At 39.1% G+C, this 27,619-nt stretch overlaps 2 protein-coding genes across 2 annotated transcripts in view; one reads left to right on the top strand and one right to left on the bottom strand.

The window, feature by feature from the left end:
- The window catches only part of GTF3C3 (general transcription factor IIIC, polypeptide 3, 102kDa), a 21,976-nt gene extending 19,154 nt beyond the window's left edge, over positions 1 to 2,822 (top strand). Inside the window, exons 17-19 of the mRNA XM_009890156.1 lie at positions 1,322 to 1,474; positions 2,389 to 2,727; positions 2,785 to 2,822. Coding sequence (XP_009888458.1) covers positions 1,322 to 1,474; positions 2,389 to 2,511 — 276 coding nt within the window. The 3' untranslated portion in view covers positions 2,512 to 2,727; positions 2,785 to 2,822. The remainder of the gene's footprint in view (positions 1 to 1,321; positions 1,475 to 2,388; positions 2,728 to 2,784) is intronic.
- A 5,643-nt stretch (positions 2,823 to 8,465) lies between these two features.
- On the bottom strand, positions 8,466 to 27,585 carry CCDC150 (coiled-coil domain containing 150). The gene is made up of 24 exons (XM_009890226.1): positions 27,515 to 27,585; positions 27,010 to 27,227; positions 26,737 to 26,915; positions 26,082 to 26,150; positions 25,726 to 25,842; positions 24,160 to 24,289; positions 22,537 to 22,580; positions 21,612 to 21,704; positions 20,372 to 20,479; positions 19,711 to 19,832; positions 19,365 to 19,542; positions 18,320 to 18,427; positions 17,059 to 17,142; positions 16,189 to 16,217; positions 14,552 to 14,822; positions 13,895 to 14,064; positions 13,426 to 13,519; positions 12,605 to 12,774; positions 11,778 to 11,904; positions 11,001 to 11,183; positions 10,373 to 10,441; positions 10,135 to 10,293; positions 9,706 to 9,792; positions 8,466 to 8,732 (listed from the first exon to the last, which is right to left on the bottom strand). Exons 1-24 carry the CDS (start codon positions 27,583 to 27,585, stop codon positions 8,466 to 8,468), a joined length of 3,147 nt encoding a protein of 1,048 aa, XP_009888528.1.
- Positions 27,586 to 27,619: the final 34 nt, after the last annotated feature.

The following is a 27,619-nucleotide window of genomic DNA, read 5'->3' as shown; positions in this document are numbered from 1 at the left end:
GAGGTAGCTCTGGTCTAATGCCATTCATCATTATAGCATCATACAGACCTGGAGTCATGAAGAGTCCATAACATACCAAGCTGGTGGGCAGTGACATCCTACGGATGCGAAACAAATCACTTGCCTTGCTTTACAGCATGTTAGTGTGTAAATGAGACTAGTTTGTTCCACCGGTGCCTGGTCACTGTCACTTTATGCATTGACCTGGTTTCCATCTTCTGGGACGTCAGCACCTGAATAGGCACATAGTCCCTGTTGGGTCCTCCTCCTCTGTCTGAACCGCAGTGTGCCACATAGGAGGAGCGGGTATTTGGCCAAAGGTTGGCAGTGAAATTATGTACACCTGGGATTCTGCTAGTCACGTAACTTAAATATATAAGCATATATTTTAATGTTAAACTAAAAGCAAAATAAGAAAGTATAACACAGAGTGCTTCGACTTTAAATTTTTTAAAGGGTAGCACTGGAATTGCTGGGTATGAGTTTCCTTTCAAATTCTGCTGGAGACTTGGCGGTAAAGTGTCTCCTAGCTTCAAGAGGGACGTGAACTCTCGCCTACTGCTTAGGATATATGGATTTTTCATGCCCTTATGCAGTGATGTTTATTTTTGGCCACCGTACAAAATTATATACTGATCATTTCCTTAATAACTGATATTGGAATAAACATTTATATGGAGCACAAGATCAAGAAAAGAATATGCTTGCAGTCCAAAAATCATAATTTGATATGTACTTCATGGAGTTGAGAATTTTGCCAAATTCTGAAAAGTTGTGGAATTAAACCATTTCGTGCCGCTGTCCAAGGCAAAGAGTGAAGGAAAGGGAAGGAAGGTCTGGGTTTTTTTTCCTCTTTAATAAAAAAAAGAAAAGCAGGGGAGGGTTATCTTTTAAAGACTTTTTAAAGAAAAAATAAGATCTTGCTGTAGCCTGTCCTTTGGCTGCACGTTCTTTAAGGTGATCAGCTCTTCTGAATATGAACCAGTCTTACCTGTGTGTATTTACATAAACACATACATACATTCTGATATATTTAACGAGCTAGTGCCATAAGTCACCATACTAAATAACTGTGTTCAATTTATTAAAAAGTTCTACTTATTGTTATCAATGGCAGTGAGACTGACAGAGCACACTTTTTATGGTCTCAGCAATCAAACGTGACTTATTTTTTGCCTTCAACTTGCATTGAAGGGTTTTGGGGGGAAGCATAGATCAAAAGTTGAAATAGGTATATTTAAACACCTGCTCTCCAGCATGTTTTACAGCCATCTTCTTAAAGGGAACGTTCACAAATGTGCATAATATGTGTTGCGTACAGGGATTCTCCTTCCTTCACCGGTACTTGGACCTGCGTGGACCATGTCAAGAGTCTTTTTACAACCTTGGCCGTGGCCTTCACCAGCTGGGATTACTGCACCTGGCAATCCACTATTACCAAAAAGTACTTGAACTTCCCCCTCTCACCTTAGAGGTACTGTATCTTTGGAAGTTAGATACAGAGAATAAAGTCAGGTCAATGTCAATAATTTCTCAGCCATAGTTCAAATAGGTATATAAAAATCTGTGTAGTTGAGTTTCCTTTAATTTGTATTGTAATTCCTTGTCATTGGAAGCTCAAGTCTAATTGTCACAATTTCAAATGTATATGAATTTTGAAGGATTTACCAATAGGCTGAAGTAGCAGCAAAAAAGGTTGCTAAACAACTTCACCTGAATAAGTAGCTGAACTTTACGTATATTACATACAATAAGTTATAACTGGAAGTTCTATGTATTAACCCATGCTATAAACCAGCATGCTGGAGCAATATCAACTGGTATTAAAAATGTGTAAATGCATGTGAACCATGGCTTTGCTCTAACTGATCTGTATTAGCTCATCCTAATTGATGTGTCGTGCATTTACAAGTCTGGTCTGAGAGAAAGTTTTTGCCTAGCTTTGGTGTGGGTTGGGAGAAAACTTACAAGTGCATTTAGAAAACAGGAAGGGTTGGGAAAGTAAGAAACATGGGTGTTGGTCAGTCCTGGGAGTTCAAAGCATCGATCTTGTGACCATGTAAAAGGTACAGGCAGCATTCACGTTCTGACTGTAGAAGCAAATAATTTGCACACAAAGGCAATAGTACTTTACTGTTTTATGAGCTGGCTATCTAATTTACAGCTAATCTTTTGAGGATGTAATTATATAACTCTTTGGTGATTAACAACATGTGGAAATTCGTTAGAGGGAGGGCACAAGGAATACTACTACTTTTGTTTCTGTACAGCTGGAAGTCTATATAAACCATGAATGTGTGATTTGATTCCACTGCAATTGCTACTCGTGTTTCAAGTTTTATACTATATTTGCATATAGATAACTTTTTTTAATCATTATTTTTACAGGGAATAGAAACTGATCAGACAGACTTGAGAAGAGATACTGCCTTTAACTTGTCGCTTATTTATCAGAGCAGTGGAAATACTAGAATGGCTCAAAAGATGCTGTATACCTACGCCGTTGTATGAGGAGGTTTGTGGCAGGTGGAGTTGATACTCTTTGTATTAACCTCTGCATTATGCAGTGCTGGGAAAACTGCTTTTATGTACAACTTCTTCTATAACTGGTCAGAGACAGAGCTTGTGCCATGTATAGCTTTGTGGACTTTTTCTACTTCTGACATTTGAACTGCATCACGTATGGACGGAAACTGTCTGTTCCGAGTACAACGCTGACATGCTCAAGTGTGTCTGTTATTAGCTCTTCTCCTTTGATACATTGCTCTGTAATCTGGTAGTCAGTCTTGTGTATAGGATCAAATGGTGACAACTGAAGCCCAGTGTGGTTTGTTGGTGATTTTTAGGGAAGATCTACAAGGTGCAATATTACAACTAGTTACCAGTGAGGTCGTTCAAGAGCCATAGTCACTGGTGATGAGGGTTTTTTAATGTGCTTTTTAAATTAGTATAATATAGAAGAAATTGTCTCATACTAATCCCTAGAGGATGGAGAACTCAGTATTTCAGGTTCCTAAGTATTCAGAATTTTCTGGGAGTTTATATTCCCAGCAGCTGTTCTATTTGAAGGTGATTGATTTCTGTTTTACTGAAATCATTGTGACCTTTGTTCTTCTTCTGAATTTGTTAATAAAGATTCTGAAGTTAATGATAATGTTTACTTATTCTCACCATATATCCTACTGAGTAGCTTATAGCAGAAATTACTATAATAATATCATAGAGCTTATTATCTAACATACGTTGCAAATGATCTGGGTTTTTAATTATTTCTGACAGTTGAACAGTGGCATAGGCTGGTGGAAGCATGCTGCTTCCACCCCAGCAAGAGAAGCAGGATGCAATGCTTTATCCTAAATAAAAAGAGTATATAGTTGTAGGTATATATAGAAATGGATATATATTATGTGCTAGAGGACAATAAGCCCAAAAAGTATTTTTCAGCAAGGTAGTTTGCTGAATAGAAAGCACACTGTGCTGTTGCCTCCCAACCAGTCTTGTTACTTACCGTATCACAGCTAACTACTGCTATTTGCTTTCAGCCCACTTTTATATGTATTTGCGTTCTGTAATTACTTCAGACAATTGCAATCAATGATTAAGAAACAAGTCTTGGGGAATTGCCAAGACTAATTTTAAAGGTAAGGCAATTTTCTCTCAAATTCAATATTAATTTACACTATATTGCATGTCCACTTAACGAGAGATATGCTGGGCCATAGTGAGAACACAAAGGTGAGACAAACACTCAAGAAAGTCTCACCAGTTCGGAAAAGTACAGCCTGTTTTACTTGGAAATAGTACTTGGCAGCACTGCCTAAATACAAGCCCCATGCCAAGTTTGCAGAACTATAAATTAAATAACCACTTTAGTTATGTTAGCCTGGGGTAGTCATCAGCTGTAGAAGAAGGGAGAGAATGCCTCCCTTACCTCCATTTCTTTTCTCATTCTTTGTGATACCTCAGCAGTGGTTTTGACATGATAGTCAACTGTTTGCTGTGTGCCCTGGAGCTGACTCACAACATATGTACAAGCATAGTATTGTTGCATCGTCTTGGGGTAAAAATTCTTCCCTTGAAGCTGCCCTTATTCTTTATTGGCCTTTTGCATCTTGTAACCCCATTGATTCTTTTTCTTCTTGCAGTGAATGCTCATGTTCCAGGAAATACAGCCCTCAGCACTGAACTAGAGCTTAGAAAACAGAAGGCAGAGATCCAGTGCACACATTCCCTTTGTATTACTCTTTTCCAAAACTGAGACTGAAATACTCAGTATCCTATCGCTTGTACATTTTTTTAAATAGACTTGACATAGAGGAAGGTTATGATTTGGTTTTTTTTAAGAATTGTCTTAAAAATTGACCAACATTAAGGCATTACTATTACTTCATTTATTTCTGATGCCTACTGCTGCTAGAATTCTGAAGTAGTTTTTAAATCCAAGAGGTGTGACTCTTAGCAAGCATACAAATAGAAAGGAAAAATACAGTCTGAAAGTTGATGACTTTTAAACTGCTTTCTAGATTGTTTTCAAGCACCAAATAACAGAAACTTGCATTTAATTAAACCCAGTCAATATGGACTGGAAGATTCATACTGCTAGCAAATAGTGTTCTGAAAGGATGTTCTAAACAATTTTGAGCATCTGGAAGGAAGAGGTACTACTTGTCTCAATGCCAATTATCTAGAGCTTTCTCAAATGCTTGTGGAATGAAACTATATATGAAGATAGATTTTTTTTCCTTAGCTATATCCAATTGCATTCATGGTTATGAGATAAATTGTCTTTTACTTAGATTTCTCTTTCACACAATATGATAGATATGTTATATTGTAATGGTGCAGCAGTAACAAATTAGACTAGACAAGACTTCAGACAAAGCAGGAGACAACATAGGCGCTGTAGCAATGTAAGATCCCCAATAAAAAGAAATTTAAACATGCACAGCCCATGTGAACTGACCTGCTTAAGGAAAAGCAAAGCACAGAACATGAGCTGCGTACAAAAAAAATACATATGATAATTCAGGTTTTTAGTATGTAGCCACAGCTGTACTGTCCAATAATCAGGTAAGTTTTAAACCACATTTCACTTGCAATATTGCTAATAAAGTGCCTTTACTTTGGAATTCTTTTTCAAACGATGAAGTTGTGAACATGTACTGCACATTTCATCATTGTATTTTATGTGAGGGTACACAGGGGATTGAGTTTGAAACACAGATATTTCTTGGGGTATGAGCATGTGTATGGGATTTATTTTGGCATGCGCTATATGGCTTACGTGGCTGTCGCTTGTTTTAAGTATGCTCACAAGAAAGTAAGACTGAGGGAGATTAACTCAGCACCTTTCATAATTATCCTTCACTGTAAGGACTATTCTACTGAAACGTAAAATCAGAATACTTTGGGTTGGAAGGGACCTTTAAAGGTGATCTAGTCCACCTTCCCTTTCAATGAGCAGGAACATCTTCAACTAGATCAGGTAGCTCAGAGCCTCCTCCAACCTGACCTTGGAATGTGTGGGAACAAACAGCGAGTCAGGAAAAGCTTGAAATCCAGCCATGAAATTTTGGGAAAGCTTTCATAAATCGCTGAGAACAAGAGACTATGAGGGAAAGAATACTAAAATCGATGCCAGCCTCACCTGTCAGCATGTTGGGAATATTCCTCAAGCCTTACTAAGAGAATAAATAAGTTTCAGTAAAACACATGACATATCAAACTACTTGGTTTAACCACGATAATTTTGTTAGCTGGTTATAGCTGAAGAGCTACTTTTATAAAACACTAACTCAAGGCATACTTAAAAGACTGCTCATAAAAGCATCTACTGGTTAACTGAATCATACCTTTTCAGTTGTGCTTACCCGATACCAGCATTGACAAGTGTAGAAAGCTGTTTGCTATCCACATTTGCTGAAGGCCACAGCTTGACAGGAAATAAAGCAACCAACCTTTTTGCTGCTTAGAAAATTTATTTTTAAATACTGCAAATGTTACTACAACTAAGAGAGGCTTAGCAGCTACCAAGCCAGGGGAAAGGCTGGCACTGTAGACCTCAATTATTGATCCTGCAGGTAGCAGCTGTGTTAGATTACTACACCTTTATTGAAATTACTGTGTTTAAAGAAAATAACATGTTCTTGTCTGTTGTGTACTTGTACCAAATTTAATGGCCGCAGCTATATAATCAGACTTTGCATTTCAGTATACAAACTAACTGCAGGTGCATGGCCCTGGAGAGAGCAGGGGATTCTGGGATAAGGGAGGGGTGAAGAACCAGCCCTTGAGGTGTACCATATGTTGGTAAAAACTCCTGCAAAGGGGTGGTTGGTGCTGTTCCCCTACCGACCTGCACTTCACACAAACACAGCTGCCCTATGCTTTGTCCTTTTGCGCAGGCAGAGGTCACAATCATTTGTCCCTTGTTAGGCAGCCCACTTAAGCATTCAACATAAACAAAAGTGTTAAATGGCAAGTGCCACTTGAGAGGACTGTTTCTCAGCTGTGATTACAGTTTGAATTCACAGCAAGCAAAACTAGATTACAGTTTTGATGGCTGTTTGCCTGAGGGCACTGTGGTGGTAGAGAGGCACAGCTTATGCTAAGCCACCTCAGCAGCTTTAGGGAGCAGGTGTGGAATAGATGCCAATTGATTTCTGAAGGAACCAGCTTGACTGGGATGAATCTAAAGACATGTTGCACAGGCCTGCTTTTAAGCAGCATGATTTAATAAAGCTTAGCTGTGCATTAGCTTTAATAGCATGCACAGCCACCCCTTGTTCCATAGAAGAGCTGTTTGCTTCAAGGAGGAGAGGCTCAGGTCACCAGGAATTAATCCAGAGTCCTATTGTAAGTTGTAGTTTAGGATCAAATTTCTGAAGGAGCAGAACGAACTAATTCCAGCACATCCTCCGGCTACTCCTAGGCTCCTGAGGGATGCAAGACTTCCCTCCCCACCAAACAAGCATTACAAATAACATGAATAGATCCCATAGAAATCAACAGTACCACTGATCACAGAGGAGTTTGCAAACAGCTCTGCTGAAGCAGACCCAAGTGCAACACCACCTGTACTGAAGCTAGGTTGTATTGAAACCATGTGGAAGAGTGAGCCAGGATGAAGATGAACTGATCCTTAGTTGAACAACCATGAAAACTGTCCATGTTATAATCATCTTCAACATATGACATAAGTCACCTGCTTCAACTACTCATTCCCCAGTGTGTTGTTCCACAGTAGGACAGGTTGAACTAATTCCACTAATTCTTATGAAGGTAAGATGATGTGTGGTTTAACATCACACACCTAATGCATTCCTTATATGCTCCTAAAATAGCCCAAGGCTTATGTTCTCTCATGACCCAGATATCACCTACGTTAGAAGCAGCCAGTCCTGCCAGTTCCTCCCTGTCCCAGTCACGTCAGCATCCAGCCACAGACACATGACTCGGTTTTCAGCAATTCACCTGAACCCTCTGCAAACCAGCTGGAGATCTGTTTTGATAGCACCTGCCAGGCCTTAGTCTAAGGCTGGTAAAAGAAAAGGGATGAAAGCAAAGATGTAGCATATCAACAGCATATAGTTTACAGTAATGATAATTAAAGAATAACCGTTTTGCTATAAATAGTAGTTTTGCTAATTTCAGCCTCACAATGCAAAGCACCTGAGTCAAAAAGACAAGGTGAGAGGTATGAGTTAATTCAAATCGGAGTTTATAATTTAAACAACCATTCCTACGTCCCCTATATATGGATGTCCTGTGAGCACTACTTATTTGCAAGGCCTTCGCAGTGACACTGACACAGACAGATCTATGTCAGATCAAGTGAAGTTCCCGATTCTTCCAGCAGCTGGGTGCTAGCAGGGAGTCTGCAGGCAGCAGGTGATGCTCTCCCTGGGCTGGGAATCACCCAGTCGAGTGAGCTCATTTCCTGCCCAGCTCACGTGGGCCTCCCTGCTGGTCAGCTGGGAGGTGTTGGGTCCTTGCCCTGCTGTCCCGGGAGGTGTGCGCGGGAAGCTCTTCTGGCTTTTTCTGCTGGGAAGAGATGAAAAGTTTTATGAAGCTGATGACTGGGGAATCTTTGCCATTACTAAAGAAGAGATTAAAGTTTTAGAAGTTTAATACATACATCTCTAAAAAGCTAATTACACAGCTGCATAAGAACTATCAATTACGGAGAAGGCTGATGAATCTACACAAACAAGGTAAGCACAGCTTCTGAAAGGGTATCTCTAAAAGGAGGGGATGGAGAACCACTGAAACAGAAGTGAATGCAGGGAAGAAAATATACTAGTTGTTAGCTTTCAGGCAAGTATTTGGTTAATGAGCATCAACAAAACATGAAGTATGTGCAACAAAACTTTTCTAAGAGAAACAGTTCCTTGAAGCTATCTTGTACCTGTAATACTCTGATGTTTAAATATGTCCTGTGGCAAAAGAGGAGAAAACAAACTAAACTAGAAGAGGCGTCTGTTTTCTACCCCTGTGTATGGAACTACAAAAGAAAGTTTAGGAAACTGAAATTCTGACTGATAATGAGTTACCAAATACTTCTCCCACATATTTTCTTTGCTTCCCCCTTTGAAATGAATGTGCTTGCTTTCTTTATCTCCTTTTTGGAGCTCTTCAGGGTTCTTTGGCTGGTGGTTTTTCACAACTTCTACCTTCAGGCTGTCAAACTTAGACTTGAACCAACGCTGAGCTTCTTCTAGGCTAGTTGTGATCTAGGGAAAACAGTGTAATGAGAACGGCTGAGATAACAGTTAATGCATGTGGTGTTCCAGTTCTTGAGCTCTGTGCAAGAAGGGGCAGAACAGAATACAACTCAGCCTTTTCCTGTCCGTAGGGGTAGGAGCTCTCCACGATGCCCCCTTCCAGTGCAGTGAAAAGGATGTATCGGAGAGTTGCCCCTCGCTTAGAACGTAATGAAGTCAACATAGGTCTCCAACACAGTGTAAAATACAGAGGCGTTGGGAAGAAGGGGAGTAAAAAATGGATGCAGAGTACCACGAACTCTTGAAAAAGATGACAGAAGACTAACTCTGCCTGAAGAATGCTGTAGAAAAATACTCTCTTGCTATTAAGGTCTCTTTCTAATCACAGAACAGTACTCGGACTGGTAAGCAGCATGTAAGACCTCAGGCTGGGGCACCTCTATTACTTTTTTATTTTACTTTATGCAGGTTAATACCCTATAAAACATCTAACCCCCTAGATTTTCACCCCAAACTACTACAGTAATCCATGCAACCTATTTGGATATTGTGGTACAGTGGTGCAAGGATGAGGTGATGCAAGAACAAATAACTTCTTGGGGCAGGAGGGTGGGTGGGAAATGTGGTTTTGCATGATGTCACGTAGAGTGACACAAGAGCAGCTCAGGGGGGACAATCTACTTGGCCACAACACTTTTGGTTGGTTAACATAGTTATGCTGAGCCTGATAAAAACAATAGGCTGTGGGGGACAAAAGCTCTTCTTAAAAGTCCCAGTAAATTGAAGTGATTCACAGAAAAGATAAAAACTTTTTTTTTTTTTAAATGTTCTGATAAGTGTCACTCAGTTGAAAAGGCCAAGGATGCACCTCAGTCTTCCCCAGAGACCTAGACCTGAGATTGAAAGGGTTACTTGGTGCATGTGCTGAAATACTATCTTGTTACATTCAATGAATTATTATTGTAATGCTGACTAGTCTCACCTGTTCTGACTCTATGCTGGCTTCCTTCAATTTCTTTTCTGTCTCCTCCTTATATTTCTTTAGATATTTGACTGTTTTTTCCAGTTTCTAGGTAGAAAAAGAAATTAACTTCTATACAGTTTTTTCATGGCACAAATAAAAAATTGCAATGTAACAGAAGGACTCTCCAATCTTTATTGTAAATAGCTTAGAGTTCTGTAATTTAAAAAAAAAACAACCACAACCTGTCTCTCTCTAAAGTTAGACATATAGTGAATGTATGTTAAGTTTTTACTCGGGCTTTCTGGAGCAGACAGAGTAAGATTTATAGGAGTATCTTTTGACTGAGTTCATAAAGTCTTTCTACTACCTCTTCTACAACCCCCTAGATTTTGCACAAAAATGCTTCCACGGGTGCCTCACCACTTTGTCATGCTGTTAGCACTTTACCTGACATTCGTTTTCCAGCTGCTGCCTTTGCCTTCTCTCCGCTTCCAGCTGGGTCTCCAGCTGCCTGTTCTGCACTTGCACTTCATGTTGGTTTTTCAACACTTCCATCTCGCTCTGCACACTCTTCAACGCTGACACAAGTTTCAGGATGTCCTGTGACTGAAGACAACACAAGAATGAAATTCCAAAAACACCTTAGCAGCTCAGTCTCTTCAGGAAACTGGTCACGCAAACTCACTTGTTCATAATTCTTCTTCTGATACTCCTCTTTTATTGCTTCCATTTTCCTCAGTTCAGATTCAGTCTCCTGGAAATCGTTAAGAGAAACAAAACTTCAGGAATTTTTCAGGCTCACTGGCTGTTACATGGGAGCTATTTCTGCACATTGTGTCCTTATTTCTTGCCCTATGAGACTGAAGTTAAGAGAACCCATGCCCCACCGGGGAAAAGGGAACAAGAACAAGCAGGTGGCAGAGTTGCAAAGGAGTCTAGATCCTCATTTGGGATCAGGTTCCAGTTGAACTGTAATTTCTATGGCTATAAAGGATGGAAAGGGACTAATCGCTACACAAGCAACATCTGGCCCAATCAATAATTAAATAGGCTATATCTACAAAATTATAAAGATGACAAATGCTACTGTAAAAATCTAATATTTAATATGGGCGGGAGGGACAACAGGAGAAGCCACACAATCACTGTAGCTGTTATTGATCCATTCATCTTCTGTTCAGAATTTGAGTCCAGAGTTAGTTTTCTTTTCAAGTCTAGCTCCACCACAAAGGATCAACAGCAGTCCTCAGTGGGAGAAAAAAGGAGGATTTCTCAACTAGGACATCTGTCTTTATTGACAAATGTGTGCATACCTTTACCCTTTCTGTGTTAGCTTTACAGGCCAGGCATTGTCTAACTTGAGCTTTTTCGCTTTTTAGCTTTTCCGTGTAACTGGGCAAAGACTTTTTCAGCTCTGTAACTTTCTGCTGCAGCTCCCTGTTAGCATGGGAAACTTCAGCCAATTTGGAGGAGGATTCTTCAAGGGATTTCTTTACCTAGGGGAAAGAGGAAAAAGTGAGTTCACATTAACTGTAAGAGTTAGTTCATTCTATGCAACAATTAACGAGCACACCCAATTGATTTGCTGTATCTGAAGTATGCTACAGCACCTGGTGTTTTGACTTTAATACCCTTCTAACAAAGGGAAAAAAGTGAATGATGGGATCTGAGTAATAGTAATTTTATGCTGAGCCTTATGATCCTATGATCCAGCCCCCAAGAAACAAAGCAGACTTCTAAACCAGTATTTTATCCCTGAAGATTGCTATACTACTCCAGATTATCCCCCTGAAGTCACTGAATGACCAATATCAATGTCTAGATCTTATGTACAATAAGGTATATAGTGTGGAGGGATATAGAGTGGTACTTGAAAAAGTTAAGAGAGCACAGATATGCATGGCCACTAAAATGTCTGTCCACCACATGATACAATTCTGTTTGTTATATACATGTGATGGACAACTCCATGATGAATGGAAAAGGAGACAAGTATTTGTCATGAGCTGCTCTTGTTCTGTTGGAAAATTGTAAAACAGAACTCTTCTGGAAATCATTCACTGAAATCTTCTAATTCTATCTCTTCTAACCTCAACAGATTCTTGACAGGCAGCTTTCCTGGAAGCCTCTTGCTCAGTTTGAAACTGCTTCTTCAAAGACTTTAAGCGTTCAGCATACATCTTTTCCTCAGTCTTGACTTTTTCCATTAACTGTTCCCTTTAAAAAGAAGAAACAAATCAAGAATTCACATTTATATTTAATATGCTTTATTTTTTAAATACAAGATAAGGAAAGACAATTCCATTGTAAATACTTTTGCCTTGGATACCTCTCTGCACCGCTACTGTTCAAGGATTGGAATGTCTTCTGCTATTTCATACTCCATTTATTTAAAAGGAGGTTCAAAATAGCTATACAAGGTAAATAGACTTTTTGGGGAAAAAAAAAAATAGGACAACTTAATTTCCCACAGAAAATTAAATGGCTAAGCCTGTTGAGACAAAGGATAATGAGTAGATTCAGACTGCACCTACAGTTAGTTTGAGGTTTTACTTACTAGCGTTCAGTTTTGGGTAGGGAACTTAAACAGCTATCCTGTGTTCTCCTTGCTACAGCTACTGCACGCCACTTCAAAGTGGAAGTGAAAATCTGCTATCCTCATGGAAAAAGCTGTTGTAGAGGTGCCATAATGACTGTGGGTAAGCAGTTGCTCAGTACAGCAGAGTAGGCCAAACAGTCATTATGGGAACGAGTGAAAGAGCCCATTTCTATAGCTCTGCATGAATCTATCTTTATTGTGCTGCTGGCTCAGCATACAGTCAATGCTGATATTGATAGATGAATAAAGCCATAAAACTCTGATGTTAGTGCACAGTAATGTTTCTCCTCAAGTGTAACATCGTGAATCTGGTCTTACCTGCAGACCATCAGCTGTTGATGCTCTGTTTCTTTACTTTTCAGTTCCCATTGAGTTTGGATCAGCTTGTTTTGCAGGTTATTATTGACCTGCAGAACTTCTTCCAAATGACAAACAAGTTTGTTGTTGTCCGCTCTAGCAGTTTCTAGTGCCTTACAAAGTAGTTCCACCTGTGCAGTAACAACAAATCAGATTTATATTTACCCATATGAAAAAACTTAGAATGGAATATTTTTTTCCTTCCCAGTCAGTATCAACTTACAGGAAGTAACACTGGGTTCACCAACTGTCTGATTACAAGTGTCCTAAGCACAGGCATCTAGATGGGAATCCTTACAATTCCAATCCATTGACTGGCTTAGTCAGAAGGGTCAGAACAACTTGTCATATAGACATGACTTTCTTGGAAAAAAAACCCTGTTCTTTGCCAATAGTGAGTGCGTTTGGGTTGTGAGGTAATCCTTTTGACACTAAGTATTATGAGGAGAGATGAAAGGAATTGCTTGGACTCTTTTCCCCTCCATTCTAATAAGAAAAAAATAAAGGCTATGTAAACTTCTGAGATCTCTGTTCATATTATGTATCCAGCTGCAGACTGTAAAACCTTCACCCATGCCAAGGAATTTTTCTTTAGAGAGGTGATGCTTCCCTCCTTCAACACTTGGATAATGATTTTCCTGCTCCACAGCCAAAAGTTGATAGAATATTTTTGCACTGATTCACATGAATGTATCACACCATACTGTATTCAGAAAAAGAACACTTCGCTCAACACCAAACATGCAGTGGTGGCTGTTACTATGGAAAAATATGGTCTCTACCTGGCTGCTGTGTTGCCTTCCCATGGCAACCAGTTTGGCTTGGCAATTTTCCAATTCTGTTTCTAACCTCTGTATTTTTTGTTGAGTCTGGGTCCTGAAAATGGAAATTGGATGCATATGATTAACATGCGTTAAGTCAATTTGTGCACATCTCTTCTGAAGAGGTGACCATCTCACAGTTTGGTTCAATACAGTCACCATATTAAGTTTTGTCTGTCACTGAAGTTAAATTGTTTTTTACCTACTTTCCCCAAGATGCACAACGCCTGCCAAGCTTGCAGAGTTGGCTACAAGCACTTGGTGTACTTGGTTCACTAGTACCGTTTCAGTGTTGCAGGAAAGGATATAGAAACTTTTCAAACTTGTCCTACAGCTTATTAGCCAGAACCATGGGGAAGATGCCACTCTTCAATTGTATCTGTATCAACCCCACTGCTAAGACCACAGAAACAGTATCTGTTTCACTTACTTCTCTTTTCTGACGTTGCTTATTTCAGTGTCCTTGTGTCCCAGCTCAGTTTGTATCGCATCCAGAGCTGCTTGCATCTTGTTATGAGAAGCTAACACGTTCTCCAACATGGATGTCGCCTTATTGTTATCACCCTTTGCTGCGTCCAGCTGGTGCTGCAAGTTTGCCATCTGAAGTACAAGAAATCATTAGGAAAAGGAGCAGGCAAATCAGTCATCTATTAGTTTTGTTAAAGGATTCTGTTATAAGTAACCTGCATGCTTGCAGCAGTGCCAAGAGTATCCAATGTTTCTGAACATGGCAATAGCTTCCTCTAATTACATAACCTTTGTTCTACCCCCTGTCTAAGCCCAAGCCGAACGTGTGGTGGTGTTCTTGGGGTTTTTTTGTGGGTGTTTTAACTGAGAGTTCCAATGCTTCTGAACTCTTTGTACCCAGGCTTCAGCAAGAGCCACAGATACATGAAGCTGGGTTTTTAGTCAAAACCGGTTGTTGGCTGCAATGTTGCTTAGCCTAAGTTTTCATCTGCATCTCTTTAAAACAAAAAACAACCAAAGGTTTTGGTCCCTGTTAATTTTCAGCCATTTCTTCATTGTCATCAATTAGTCAACCGAAATTAACCATCATTTTAACTTGCATTTCATGATCGTCACTCACATTAGTGTCTCCTTCATTGGTCTCAGTAGACCATCCAGTTTTCAAAGACCTTCTTGGAGTGAGAATGTCAATTATATTCTCCAGTTTTTCTCCCATGTTCTTTATAGCACTTAACAGAATCCTCTGGCTGACCCTAGGACTATCTCCACATTCAGACGCAGAGTTCCTTGACCGTTCATTTTGTTCCAAATGAACTCGATGTAAAGTAGAGCAGTGAGCACAATCACGTAAATCAGATTTCACAGTTTCTTCTCTTGAGCCTGCAGCTGACCTAGTATTATGATCAGGAAACTTCTGCTGCCAAGACCTTGCTGGGGATTTTTTCCTTTTTGGTGCCATTCCTGCCAAAAAATCAGTCAGCCCTTGGAGGCGGTGAAGATACGAGTACCAAAAACACTCTCCAAAACATCTATTCACTGGAGCAGAAGTGGATGCTACACCTTATTCCTAAGTCTGCATCACTTCAGGAAGATATTTAAGTTCTCTTCTGTGATACTTTCCACAGCACGTTATCCAAAGTGGCAGCAGCAAGATGCAGTGCTGACCGGAACTTCATTAGAAGTCCGTGATGTCAGCCGTTGTCATAGCTCCACAGAGCCAGCAGAGTCCCCTGGTTCTGAGCACCCCTCTGGTCTGCTCCAGCTGTGAGACCTTTCTACAGCTAGTTCTCTATATCCACAAACCAACAGAATTGGTGTTTCCACTCTCCCAAAAGCATTCAGCTCGTGGATACCAATCATCAACATAATAGCCAACTGCCTTTGACTGATGGACCATCATCTATGATGGAGAAACGTTGAGTCATTTTGCTTTCTGGAGACAGAAGGCAAAAATAGGACCTCCCGTGTTCCAGGAAAGCGTCCTAAACATGGTTACATCTTCTGTCTAGTTTCTAGATTGAGATTATAGATATGATTGACAGTTTGTCACTTTTGCCTCTTTAGTTTTCCAACTCAAAATGATTACAAGATTGCTCTGGTGTCTGAAAAGCAAGGGAGTCTGTAAAGAGCATTTACTGTTACAAGTTCATTCTTGCTTGTGAACAGAAGTCTCAATGCAGTTACTTGAACTTACAGCTTAAAAACTCATGACAGAGCAGAGTCCACTTCACAGTCTTATACCTACAAGCTTGATTTCACTGCCCAGGATAATACACAGAAGTACAGAGAAGAGGTGTGTTAAGACTGAGTGAACAGACTGAAGCAGAGTAACTATCTGCCTCCCAGCAATACAGCTAGACAAGTATTATCTGCATCTATTCGTTCTCTTCCTGGAAAATAATAATGAATTCTGAGGACTATCTTTATAAGCCTGTAAACTGTGTGTTTTCTAGCCTGAATACATGCAATCAATTTGCACGAAAACCAGCCCTGTTAGCTGAGCTTCCATAGTTCTCATGTTTGTTTTGACAAAATCAGGTTCTGCTTCCAGCTGCAGCCTAGAATGATACAGTTAGCATTAGACATACGCTCTGTTCTTCAGGAAAAAGTGTGTTGAATCTGATTTCTAATGGCTACAAAGCATTAGTTAGTCTGACACTAATTCTGAGGTGTAAGTTCTCAAAGTTCTGTTTCACCTGAGTGTATTTGGTCTCTATGCAAGACACAAAGCTCGACATTATCTAAACGTGCATTTACAGCTCTTCCTCCAGCTTCTGTACTTCAGCCTTAAGAAGAGAGATGTGGCAAAATAGCTCAACTTTCTTTTAGTGCAGAAATGGAAAAGCATTATCTTAACTGGAACACAGAAGCAGAGTGATATGACAATGTCTCTCTGCCAACAACAAATGTTTTCTTTTCCCTGAGTCCCATAGCAGGAAAAGCAGCAAGTGAATCGCTTCTAACTTACCCTTCCATAGAAATAATTCCAGATTAGAATTCATCTTGTTTTAATCTAAGTACGACCTAGGACTATTGCATAAATGAAGCTTTCTTGCTCTCTAATAATCACTACACGTTCTGTGCTGTTTTTGAAAGAAACTCAGGAATCTGCACCTCTGTCCCAAAGTCTATGACACAGGTCACACTGAAGTAAAAGCTTTACTTTCAGCACCTCATTTACTGTCTAGCTAACTTCTGCTTAAGCAAGCTTACATATGCTGTTTATTTTTGCTCACCACTGTGGTTTGCATGCCTCATTATTAATTGTAGTTTTTATAAAGTTTTCCATGTTTCTAATCTTTCAACCAATTTTCTACCCATATGTTTTGTTTTAATGCCCTCTGGTGGTTCCTAGCCATTCTGCTATTTTCTTACATTAAGCAACTTAATTATCACAAATTGTAGAGATGCTACATCAATAGCATCTTGTCACCCAAAGGCAGTATGAGCATGATCGAAGAGGATTTTGATACAGAACTCTCTTAATATATGTGCTTGACACAATACACAAATAAACACTTCCCTCCAAATTAAGTACTGAAGAACTAAAGTTAAACAACCTTATCTTAGATGAACATAAAAACCGAGTTTCCCTTTTGAGTTGACAAATAGGATGCTGAGAGGTACCTGAAGTTTTCCTTTGTCACAGATCAGTTTATTCTTGCTGTCAGTCAGCTCTGCTAGCACCTGCTGCACCTGCTGCTGGGCATACTGAAGAAAAAGGAGCAGATGTCACCATTCCGTAGGAAAAACAGGGTAAACAGCAACAACAACAAAAAAAAGTGTTCAGTGTCCTGAGTATTTTAACTTTCCTCTGTTGTTTCAGGTATAAGTTTTCAATTAGGTGAAACACTAAAACAGATTTTTTTAAAAAAATATAAAAATATCCAAATGGCATAAATTCCTCCAAGACAGCTTAATCTCTAGGAAGAACTGCTCAAATTGGTACAGCCTTCCAGATAGCCACAAGGCAGCCACTGTCCTAGAAGCACAGAAATGGAGAGAAGAATGGAGAAAGAAACCTTTGACAACAGGGAACAGAGAAGCAAAAAGAGCTAGAAGAATGAGAAGTCATGGACAGAATTAAAATAACGTAGAAACACGGTAAAGAATACAAAAAAAATTTAAAATCAGGCAACTTTTTAAGGTTTTGAATGCTCTATTGATTCAAGTTCTTTAACTGATGACTGCCAAAGGAGTTCTGTGTTAAACAGAAAAAGATACCCATACGTTCCAGACTAACTACTGTAGAAATGTAACTTTGATTATCATATAACAAACATGCAAAAGATGTTTCAGTTAATTCTTCTTTAGCATCGTGTTGTTAGGATCTTATCAGCAGCTAAGTGTTTTTAGGATCTCCAGCATATACAACTGGTCATTACATCCAACATTGTAAAAGCACTGGTAGCAGTGTTACTGAGCTGTTACTCAACTCTTCTGGAACTGGTCAAGTATCCTGATCCAGGTGACTGACAGTAGTGAGAACTAATGGAATGGGAATAAGTTAAATATGGGAATGAGGTCCCAAGTGCAAATTTTTTTCACAAAGGGCATCAAACTGTTGTTAATACCTTCCCAATGCACGTAAGCTGAATATATATGTACAGATATACAAGCTGTATACCTGTACTAGAAAATGAGTCATAGGATTTTAATGACATACTTAGATGTCCAATATCTTCAGCTCTATATAGTCTTCTTAGCTCATCCCACACAGACATCTAAAAAGATGTAGTAATATTTGAGGTATCTTATACTTTTGTTTTCATCTTTTCCCCATTTGGATTCCTTAATTTGGTCAGTCAGTCTCCATAACATACAGATTACTTTAAAGAGCACCTTGATTCCTGCTACAGTTACTTATCAGTCAGGTCATGTTATCTACTTTATTAGAGTTTACCTGCTCATGTACTAGTGTGGCCAAGTGATCCAATAGCCTCTTGTTCTTTTCCTCTAGTGTTTGCAAAGTGAATTTCATTGAAACCATTTCTACCTATGAAAAAGAAAATCCAACTCTAGTCATACCACTTCAAGATTTCCAGTCACAATACATGAATATCACAAAACCTCAGCACTACATATGGATTAGGTATAGTCTCTCCCGTTTCAGAGAGCTCTTCCACAACAGTGAAATAGTCATGCTGAGTTCAGTCACAACACTAAGAAATTTCTCATTTATACCACAAACGCTACTTTTCCTTTTCCAGGCGATGCATATGGCCAAGTAAGCTACACAGGTAAAACAGGTAGGAGAAGCTCAAAATTATTTCTCATTTGCCATAGCAGCATAACAAACTTATTACTAGAAACAGTCTTGTGTAGGTAGCAGTACGGTTGGTGCTCTAAAGGACACATCCATATAGATTAAAAAAAAAAATAAAATAATCAAACATCAAAGTGAACAATATGGCTATGGTAAATATCACATTATTTAGAAATAATTTAGTAGAGGGTAAGCAAAATGAAAGGAAAACTTAGAGAAAGACAACACTAAATTTAAAGAACGGCCATATATATTACCAGATACCTCATTCTCTGTTTTTTCTACTTGCAATTTGTTCCTTTCCTGTATTGTTTCATTTGCTGTTGTTCTTATCTGTCAAAAGAAATGTGAAATCATTGTCACCTGAAAACGTCCAGATTCATAGAAACACTACACATCTTCAGAACAGTTGATCTGAAGGTTGCAAGTGAACTCCAAAGTTCAGAAACAGTAATCTGCAGAGCTGCCCTACCTTCCCTCCCTCTTCATCCTTCAGAGAGAAGACATTACAAGTCAAAATATAAGCATAGTGGGAAAGGGGAGAGCGTGTCACACTTTCCACTGCAGTAACAAAAAATAATTATTCTGCAAGCAAAACTGGTATGAAAGAGTAAGAACTCTAGTGATGTGGGTCTGAAAGCAGCCTTCAAGAATAAGTGTTCTATACCTCCTGCTCAAGATCTTCCTTTTCTGCCAGCAGATATCCTTTCTCTTGCAAAGCTGTCTCCAGTTCACCTTGCAGTCTAGCAACCGTGCATTCCAAAAGCTGTCTCTGTGTGGTTGCTGTCTCCTCAGCAAGGCTTGCTTTCTGCCTGTATTTGCCATGCTCTGTACGCAAGGCCTCCCTAGAGAAAGACAAAGCAGCCAAGCTGGAGCTCTAGCACAACCGAAGGACAGAAGATGGCCTCCATATTAAATACCAAACTGGCCTTTCTGTGTTAATAAGTAACAAGTGCTAGAGAAGCAGAAATCAAGGTGGTGAGACAGACGCGGCAGACTAGAAAATTCCTCACAGCTCTCTTTGAAGCTGAGCCCTCTCGTGCTGCACACTCTGCAGCTCTCCCAGAAAGTTAGCATGGGCAGCATTCAGAAGCGAGTCTTGCTCTTGCAGCTTACGAGTCTTTTCTTGTTCTGCCTAAAGGGGAAAAATTATCCAGGCAATTACCCAACATCAGAATGATGAGGGACGAGTAATTAATTCACAAAGCTGTTAATTTGTCGAGGTCCCACATCATCCCTATAGCTCTGCATATTGTGATGCGCTGCTTCTTGAATAGGGTGTCAAAACTGAGTTCGCCTTGCCTAGCTTTTGTATATGTATTTCATCTCAGACCCTTATTACTTCCACTCAGCTTCTGCATTTGCAGTACTTACAAGGCCCATTAATTCCTACGTTCCTCTTTCTCAGTGGCTGTTACAGGATGTTTCTATAAATAGTATTATCATATTTACACTCTTTCTCCATAACATATGACTTTTTTCTTCTGTACTGAAAATAAATCTTTGCCAAAGGAGGACACTAACACTTTTTTATCACCACCTTTATAGAAATTCCATTGCTATATGTGAAGTAATTTACTGTATTCCCACAGATTATCAGTATTAGGAATTAGTCTGTTGTCTAACGTCTGAGCTGCAGACAACTTCCTTGGACTCTAATAGTAGGCTACATACCTTAAGTATGGTCTGATGATCTGAAATGAGTTTAGCATTCTCCATGGCAACATTTTGGAGTGCGGTGGTGAGCTCTAAGCATTGCTGGCTTAAGTGGTCATTAAGGACCTGGTTAGATAGGAGGAGGACAAACAAGTTTTCAGTGTTTTGGTTTTGTTTTTTTTTTTTTTCTGCACAGTAGGCTGTCAGAAACTTTTAAAAAATCTCTTGCAGATGTGGAAAAATCTATTTTAGGTAGAAAGTGTCAAAAATATTTGTTCAGGTAGTCCCAATTTATGGTAGACTTATTCCAAGCTGTTAAAAGTTTAAAGTAAAGGGAGGAAAAAAGGGAACATAGTTTAAACTACACAGTTTAAACTCAAGCATAATAATTTACTAGTTTTGAAGTCCAGAAAAAAGGTAATGTTTCTAAGGCAAAGAAGGCAAAAAAAGTTTAAAGTAAAGGGAGGAAAAAAGGGAACATAGTTTAAACTACACAGTTTAAACTCAAGCATAATAATTTACTAGTTTTGAAGTCCAGAAAAAAGGTAATGTTTCTAAGGCAAAGAAGGCAAAAATCAAAAAATGGACTGCTACTAATTTCATAGCTGAATCATTGTAGATAACCAAAGAAAAAAGGAACTTTCTGTGGAAGGCATATCCAAATCCCATTACCAGTGAACACCACTCAATAAATAAGTATCTGTTGAGGGGGGGGGGGTAAAGGGAAAAAAATAGAAAAATGTTTTATAAAATATGTTCTAAAAAGAGAGAAAGTAGAATAAATAAATTTTTTTAGAATATACTGAAGTAAACCTTTTGTCCCAAAAGATAGAGGAAACTTTAGCCAAGTGGGTACTCCGTATTTGAATCATTAATAGAAACACACTCATGTAGAATCTAAAATTGCAAAGGAATATAAATGTACTACTTCAAGGGTAGACAGAAGAGGGAGCAGCAGTAGTTCTGCATGTCCTGGCCCCTGAAAAAGACACTTTCAAAAAAAGTCGATTCAAAGTAAGTACTGGGAAGAAAATCTTCCAGCCTTAAGGGGGGGAAATCTGGGACAGTTACCTATGAAAGTGATTGAATTCCTTTACTGGAAGTTGTTCATTAGCCCACATTACCCGAGGGCACTAAACTTTGTCTCCTGACCTGCATCTGAGGCTTCCCAGTAAATGTATAATAATTTCTCACTGTAATCACTTATTTTGTTATATTTTATTTCCATTTTAAAAACAAGAGTAGCTATTCTTATTACCTGTACCTTCTCTGCTGTTTCTCGCAGGGCAGTCATTTTAGACTGAAGTTGCAGATTCTCTTTGTGTTGTTTGCTAAAGGACAGCTGTGCATTCTAAGGGGCAATAAAACAGAACACCCATTGAGAAAAAATTTAAATGTCATTTAGTCAGGCACTTCACAATTATCAAGTCTTTGTTTCATACTTGTCTATCTCCTTTAAGCTATTGTCACATGGCTACGTGCTCTTGCAAGCACCAGACGTGGATCTTGTAGTACAAGCCTCTTTGTGAAATGTACCCAAAGCTCTACCTGCTCCAACTTAGCTTTGAAAGTTGAGGGTGCCTTCATATACTTCTGAGCTTAAACTTATTAGTCTCCACAATGAGTAATCTCAACACTTCTGAACATAAAAGATCTCCCTGCCAGAAGTGGTACAATTCACAATTGAAGGGATCCTGTGCCAGCGCTGTAAGACTCCACGTCTAAGCTGAACTTTTACCTCATCTTCACTGAAACTTACTCTTTCAGAGGAGACAGCATACACAGGCAGTAAGCATACCTCTTCGCCCATTTAGTACCCCGTTGACCAAGGTCCTGAGTTTTCTGTAGCATTAATCACCACTCCATCTATTTGTCTCCTTTGTATGCAATACTTGTGCTACAACTGTGTTTTGTGGTCAGTTCTAGCTTTGCAAGGCAGGCATTCATATCACTGTTTTGACATTTCAGTGGAATACAAGTTAATCTTTTAAAAAATAAGTAGGGCAAACCCAAACTGGTAAAATAATAAAATAAGGTATTCAATGGTTATAGCCTTGGTCACATTTGGCATTTGTTCACGTAGAAATTCTGCCTCTGAAGTGTGGGGCATTTGAAAGGTTCCATATAAGCTGTTCTGATCTTTATTTAGCTATTTTCTTCACCAATACTTGTTTAAAACTTACTTTTGCTTCTTCACCAAGCTGGGAAATGATACAGTTCCTGGAGTCTAAAAATAGAAAAGAATGTCAGGACACGCTTTGTTATCTGTGGGGTAATTTTAAAAGGTGACATTTTGATTTAATGTTTGAGTTTAGCTAAGTTACTGAATATGCCAAAAACAGGTAAGACTTCTACATATGTGTTGGTTTTTAACACCCTTCTTGGTAACTTCAATATTTCAGAAAAATTAGTTTTTAAAATTGATTCCATAAATTATAATTTATTTAATTTTAAAATTAAGCATGCCATCGTGCCAGTCTCCTACACATACCACTTCTGTGATTGCTTGAGGAAATCAAATAACCCTGTCTCTTATTCAGCTGTCTAGTGTGCAAGCAACTGATTTGTCCTGACTATAACCCACAGCCCGTATGCAACTTTACAAGTTTTGTGCATTGACAAAGAACAGTAGTTAGATCCCTGAGTAAAATATACACGTCTAAAAGCAGAAGCATTTTTGTTTGAACTTGAATCAACCTGCCTATAATAGCTAGCCTTTTATTCTGCTGTGGTGTATAACATACTGTAAAAGAAGGAAGACAACAAGAGACAATTCAGCATGAGCGGGGTAGGGAGGGAAATCTAGCCAAAAATATTATGACATCCAAAGTATTATCAAAGGATCACTTAAAAGTTCATTCAATTAACAAAGGGAAAAAGCAGGATTAGTTGACACAGAACTAAAGAAAATTTGTACGTGTCATTTAAATTTGTCATTTGCATTTGTTCTGAAGGAAAGAATGCTTTTGCCATCATTATCCCCCATTCACCCAGCTCTGCCACAACATGACAAGTTTCTCTCCTCTTGCCATGCCTTATGCAGAAACACTGACTGCCTTTTGTGAGCTATGGTTTAATTATGGCATGTGTGGTTCACAGAATAACAAACAAAACATATGGGAAACAGGAAAACTTCTGTAAAAGGAGTAGCTAGAAATCTGAAATAGGTCCTGAGGGAAGGGTCACAAGAACAATGATTATGGTAGGATTTAGGCATGGTTACTGTGAGTTATTTGGAAATAAGGAATAGACTTTAGGTCAGGAACATTTACCTTTAATTTTGAGAATATAGACCTTCCCCCTACCCTGCAGTGCATTAAATGCCACTTAGCTCCCTTATAAGCAGCTGCTTTCACATCAATATACTGGGAATCTAAATGAGATCAACTACAGGCTTGTCCTTATACTGATGTTTAATAGAGCACATTTTTTTAATCAGATGCAAAAAGACTCAATAGCAATGGGCATTCTACTTGCACATCAGTTCAGGAACCATGCATTAATGGTTACATGCTAGATGAGTCTCCTTTGAAAAGAATTTATGCCTATGGAATCTTTTCATATTATTGTTGTGTATTCATTAAGCTGATTACCCCTGTTGTCAGTTTCCTCTTGGTAAGAAGAGGCTTTAGAAATATCACGTACAAACTAAAGGACTTAATATTTCATCACCTCTTAAGCTGCCCTCCATTCTTGTTGACTGATACACCTGCCACAGGTCTAGAGGACCCAAGAGCTTGTTTCCTCTCACTGTGGAAGCAGTGAGAGAAGGGCTAAAAAGATATGACAAGAACCCATTGTCATACCCAGCTCAGCTTTCAGTTGTGTGCACTGTTGCTCCAGTTGGGCAGTTCTTTCCTCCTCCTCTTGCAGCCTAACTCGGGCGAGCTGGACATCTTTACGCAACTCTTGGCAGTCCTGCTGTAATATCTGTACCTGCAGTGATACCACAGATTATTGTTTAAGATGCAGAATTCAGTCAGGCAAACCTAAGCGAATTTCAGAGCCCGAAAAGTTGATCTAACTGGAAAAGATATAGCCTCACCAGTATCTCTTCTCTTTCTACTTGTCCCAATCTTATGCAGAAGACTTTTATGGCAACTCAGTTTCTATATGTAACCAATATATGTGTGCTTACAATCATCTTTATATGACACGCAGAAACTAACAAGTTTTCACAATTAGAGACTACAGAAAAGATCAAGAGTTAAAAGATGAAGGTGAATGCAACGCTCAAGGCACTTAAAAAGTCTGTCTCGTGCAATTTTGTGAGGAATTTTTTTTGTTTTAACACTAACAAATATACCACAGGGTCAACTATACCCATCAGAAATTGACAGATGAATTAAACTAAGCCTTTGCTTCTCACGTGATGTATAATTCATATAGTTCAATAATGTATCTGTCATTTTTCCACTTCTGCTGTAGAAGAATACAAAGACAATAAAAGGCATGTAGGAAAAAAACCTAGTAATTTCTAATAGAACTTTGCATGTTTCAGGAACAAAGAGACTTTGATGATCATCAAAAAATTGAAAACAACCCAAACTGTTAGTTATTCAAGTTTTGATACTTTGCTACTCGCTTTCTTTTATCCTTACTAAACTGTTGCTATGAATGCAGAAGTGTTAGGGTGACTGCATATGGCTTGTGTGTGTGTCCACATGCAGAGAGGAGGATTGGTTTTGTTTATTTGGATTACGTGTAAGCCAGTTCATTTCTACCATGAACTACGGCCCCTCCCCACACTCCAAAATAGCTAGATAATACAAATACAGCTGAGAACAAAAATCTAGCTTTGTCATCATGACAATTAATGGAGAAAACATTCTTACTCCCAATCTCAACAGAATATTTATTGCATTTTCTATTTATTTCTACCTATTTATCAGTACCTCAATTATAAAGAGGCTTGTTTAGCGTGGTGAAGAAGACATTAAGTCAGGATTCAGTTGTGGCCCACAAATCCAAGAGGTAGTTACAAAGATTATGAAGTCAAACTCTTTTCAGTTGCACTGAATGATTTAAGAAGGGGCAATGGTCCCACATTTAAGCTTGGAGCGTTCAGATTGGATGCTAGAAGAAACATTCCATTAACTGGAACATTACTGCAGCGCTATAAAAAAATACCTAAACCAGCCATGGAATCACAGTCCTTGAACGCTGCTAGACAAAACTACCACTGCCCCAATCCAGTGTTCGTGATACTACTACTTTGAGCAGGAACTTCGATCTCTTCTGATCAACATTTGTACAAAATGTTGTAGTGATAAAGTGGTTTAACTGGTTTCTAGGAACGACATTCAAGTTCTTGCTCTTCCTCCCAGATGAGAAAATGAAAAGAGATACAAAAGACTGAAAGTTTCTCAAACCTGCTTCCGTTCTGCTTCTACCGTTGTTTCCATATCCTGTATATGACACATCACAGTTGCTTGGGATTCCTCCAAAGACTCCCGCAGGCTGATCTCCTGGGACAGCTGTTCTGTTAACTAGAAAAAATAATAATTTTCTGAGCCAGATCTAATTAAGTAGATTGAACAAATACTTCGAGATCATATACGAAAGGTGTTCTGTCTGGGTATTTAGTTATAAGCATGGCTAGCAGGTTCCTTTAGGTTGTGCACCTTCCAAAATTGCACCCAGAATAGCATTTAAGTGTCTTCTTTAAATCTATAAATAATACTTGGCAAATTCAGCCTCCCATTAAGCTCCTTGCTCTTGTACTTACCTCCTGAAGTCTACAGTTAATTTTCTGTTTTGTGTTCCTCAGTTCCTCAGCTGCAATCACTACACCCATCTAAAAAAGATGAAAGGCACAGATATTTTTATCCTTTCATGTTCGTAACTATTGCAAAAGCAATAGGTATTATAAAATGCAGCTGTCACACTAACACCTAGAACTTGATTTCTATCTCCAGTCTGATGTTCTCTATTCTGAAGCACTAAATATAAGAGTGCAAGCACTAACAAGCAATGCATTCTTTACTACAATTAATCAGATTGAGTGACATACTCCATTGAAGTTCTCTTCACGGGAGGTAGTAATAAAAGTGTAAGACTGAAATACCAGAGAAATTAAAGTTCCTGGAAAAACAGAAAAGCTATTGAGAACTCTACGCATGAAAGCTAGGATGAACTTAAGTCACCAAGATGAGAGAATTACAAATCTCAAATATTTTTATTCTTTATTTGCTTTTTTTTTTTTTAATTGATGGAAGCATAGATTCTCACTATCAAAAGTGTTTGCTCTTACTGCCAACAATATATCATAAACTCCTTTTTCCAGCTGAGTATACTTTCTGTTTAACTATGTCATAGATGAATGTACTTAAACACAAGTCTGTTAATACTTGAAACTATAAGAAGATCATAATCTTTTGTACCTTGGATGCAGTTGTAATCTCCAAAGCAGTACTCAGTCTCTGAACTTCTTCTTTTGCCCTTTCTTCAGCCTCTTTCATATCACTTAGGTGTTGGCGCAACTTCATTGCTTCTTGCTGTACAATCTTCATTTCTTGCAAATGCTCCTCATGGACTGCATTCAGGCGCTGCTCCAACTGGGCTGCCACAAGGAAAAGGCAAAAAACTTCCATTGACAGAAAAAGCATAGGGAGGGACAACAATCAAAGTGGTCAAAAACCCAACTCTTTGACTACCTGCATGCTTTGGATTCAGTTCCTTTTCTGTCTGCAGCCGGAAGATGTTTAATTTCAGTGTCTGTACAACACTCTCTAACCGACACATTCGATTCACCAGTGTTTCACAGTTTCTCCACAGTGTATTTTCTCCCACAAATGCTACCCTGGCCTGCACAGGGCTAATGGCTGGGTGACTAGCAGGCATTCCTGAGGTCTTTGAGTGGAAACGATCGAGGCTGAAAAGGAGAAAAAACTGACCTACTCTGTGTGTGCATACCTACCTGACATTGCACATATGCATTACAGATGTGATGAGATTAGAAACCATGTTTCATACGGCTGGAAGGTCTCCTGTGACCCCGGGTTGCTGTAGCCCGTTCTCGCCAACTCTGCTGATACCACGTCCCTCACAGAGAGAAGAGCAAAGCATAGCAAATGGGTGCAAAGAGGAACAAGACGTGGAAAATCAAGACAAGCGTGAGCTCCCCAAGAAGGAAAGAGCTTACCCCTGCTTCCTCCATACCTCTGCCCATCGACGCCGAGTGCCTCCAGGTCTCGCACCAGCGCGCTGGTTTGCTCTTCCACCACCCTCATCCTCAGGTGGAGCACCATGAAGGCCTCGGGGGCG

Source organism: Charadrius vociferus, unplaced genomic scaffold (assembly GCF_000708025.1).
Source record: "Charadrius vociferus isolate BGI_N301 unplaced genomic scaffold, ASM70802v2 scaffold147, whole genome shotgun sequence".
Taxonomy (NCBI): Eukaryota; Metazoa; Chordata; class Aves; order Charadriiformes; family Charadriidae; genus Charadrius; species Charadrius vociferus.
The sequence above is the reverse complement of the archived record's forward strand: the minus strand, read 5'-3'. Positions and strand labels throughout refer to the sequence as shown.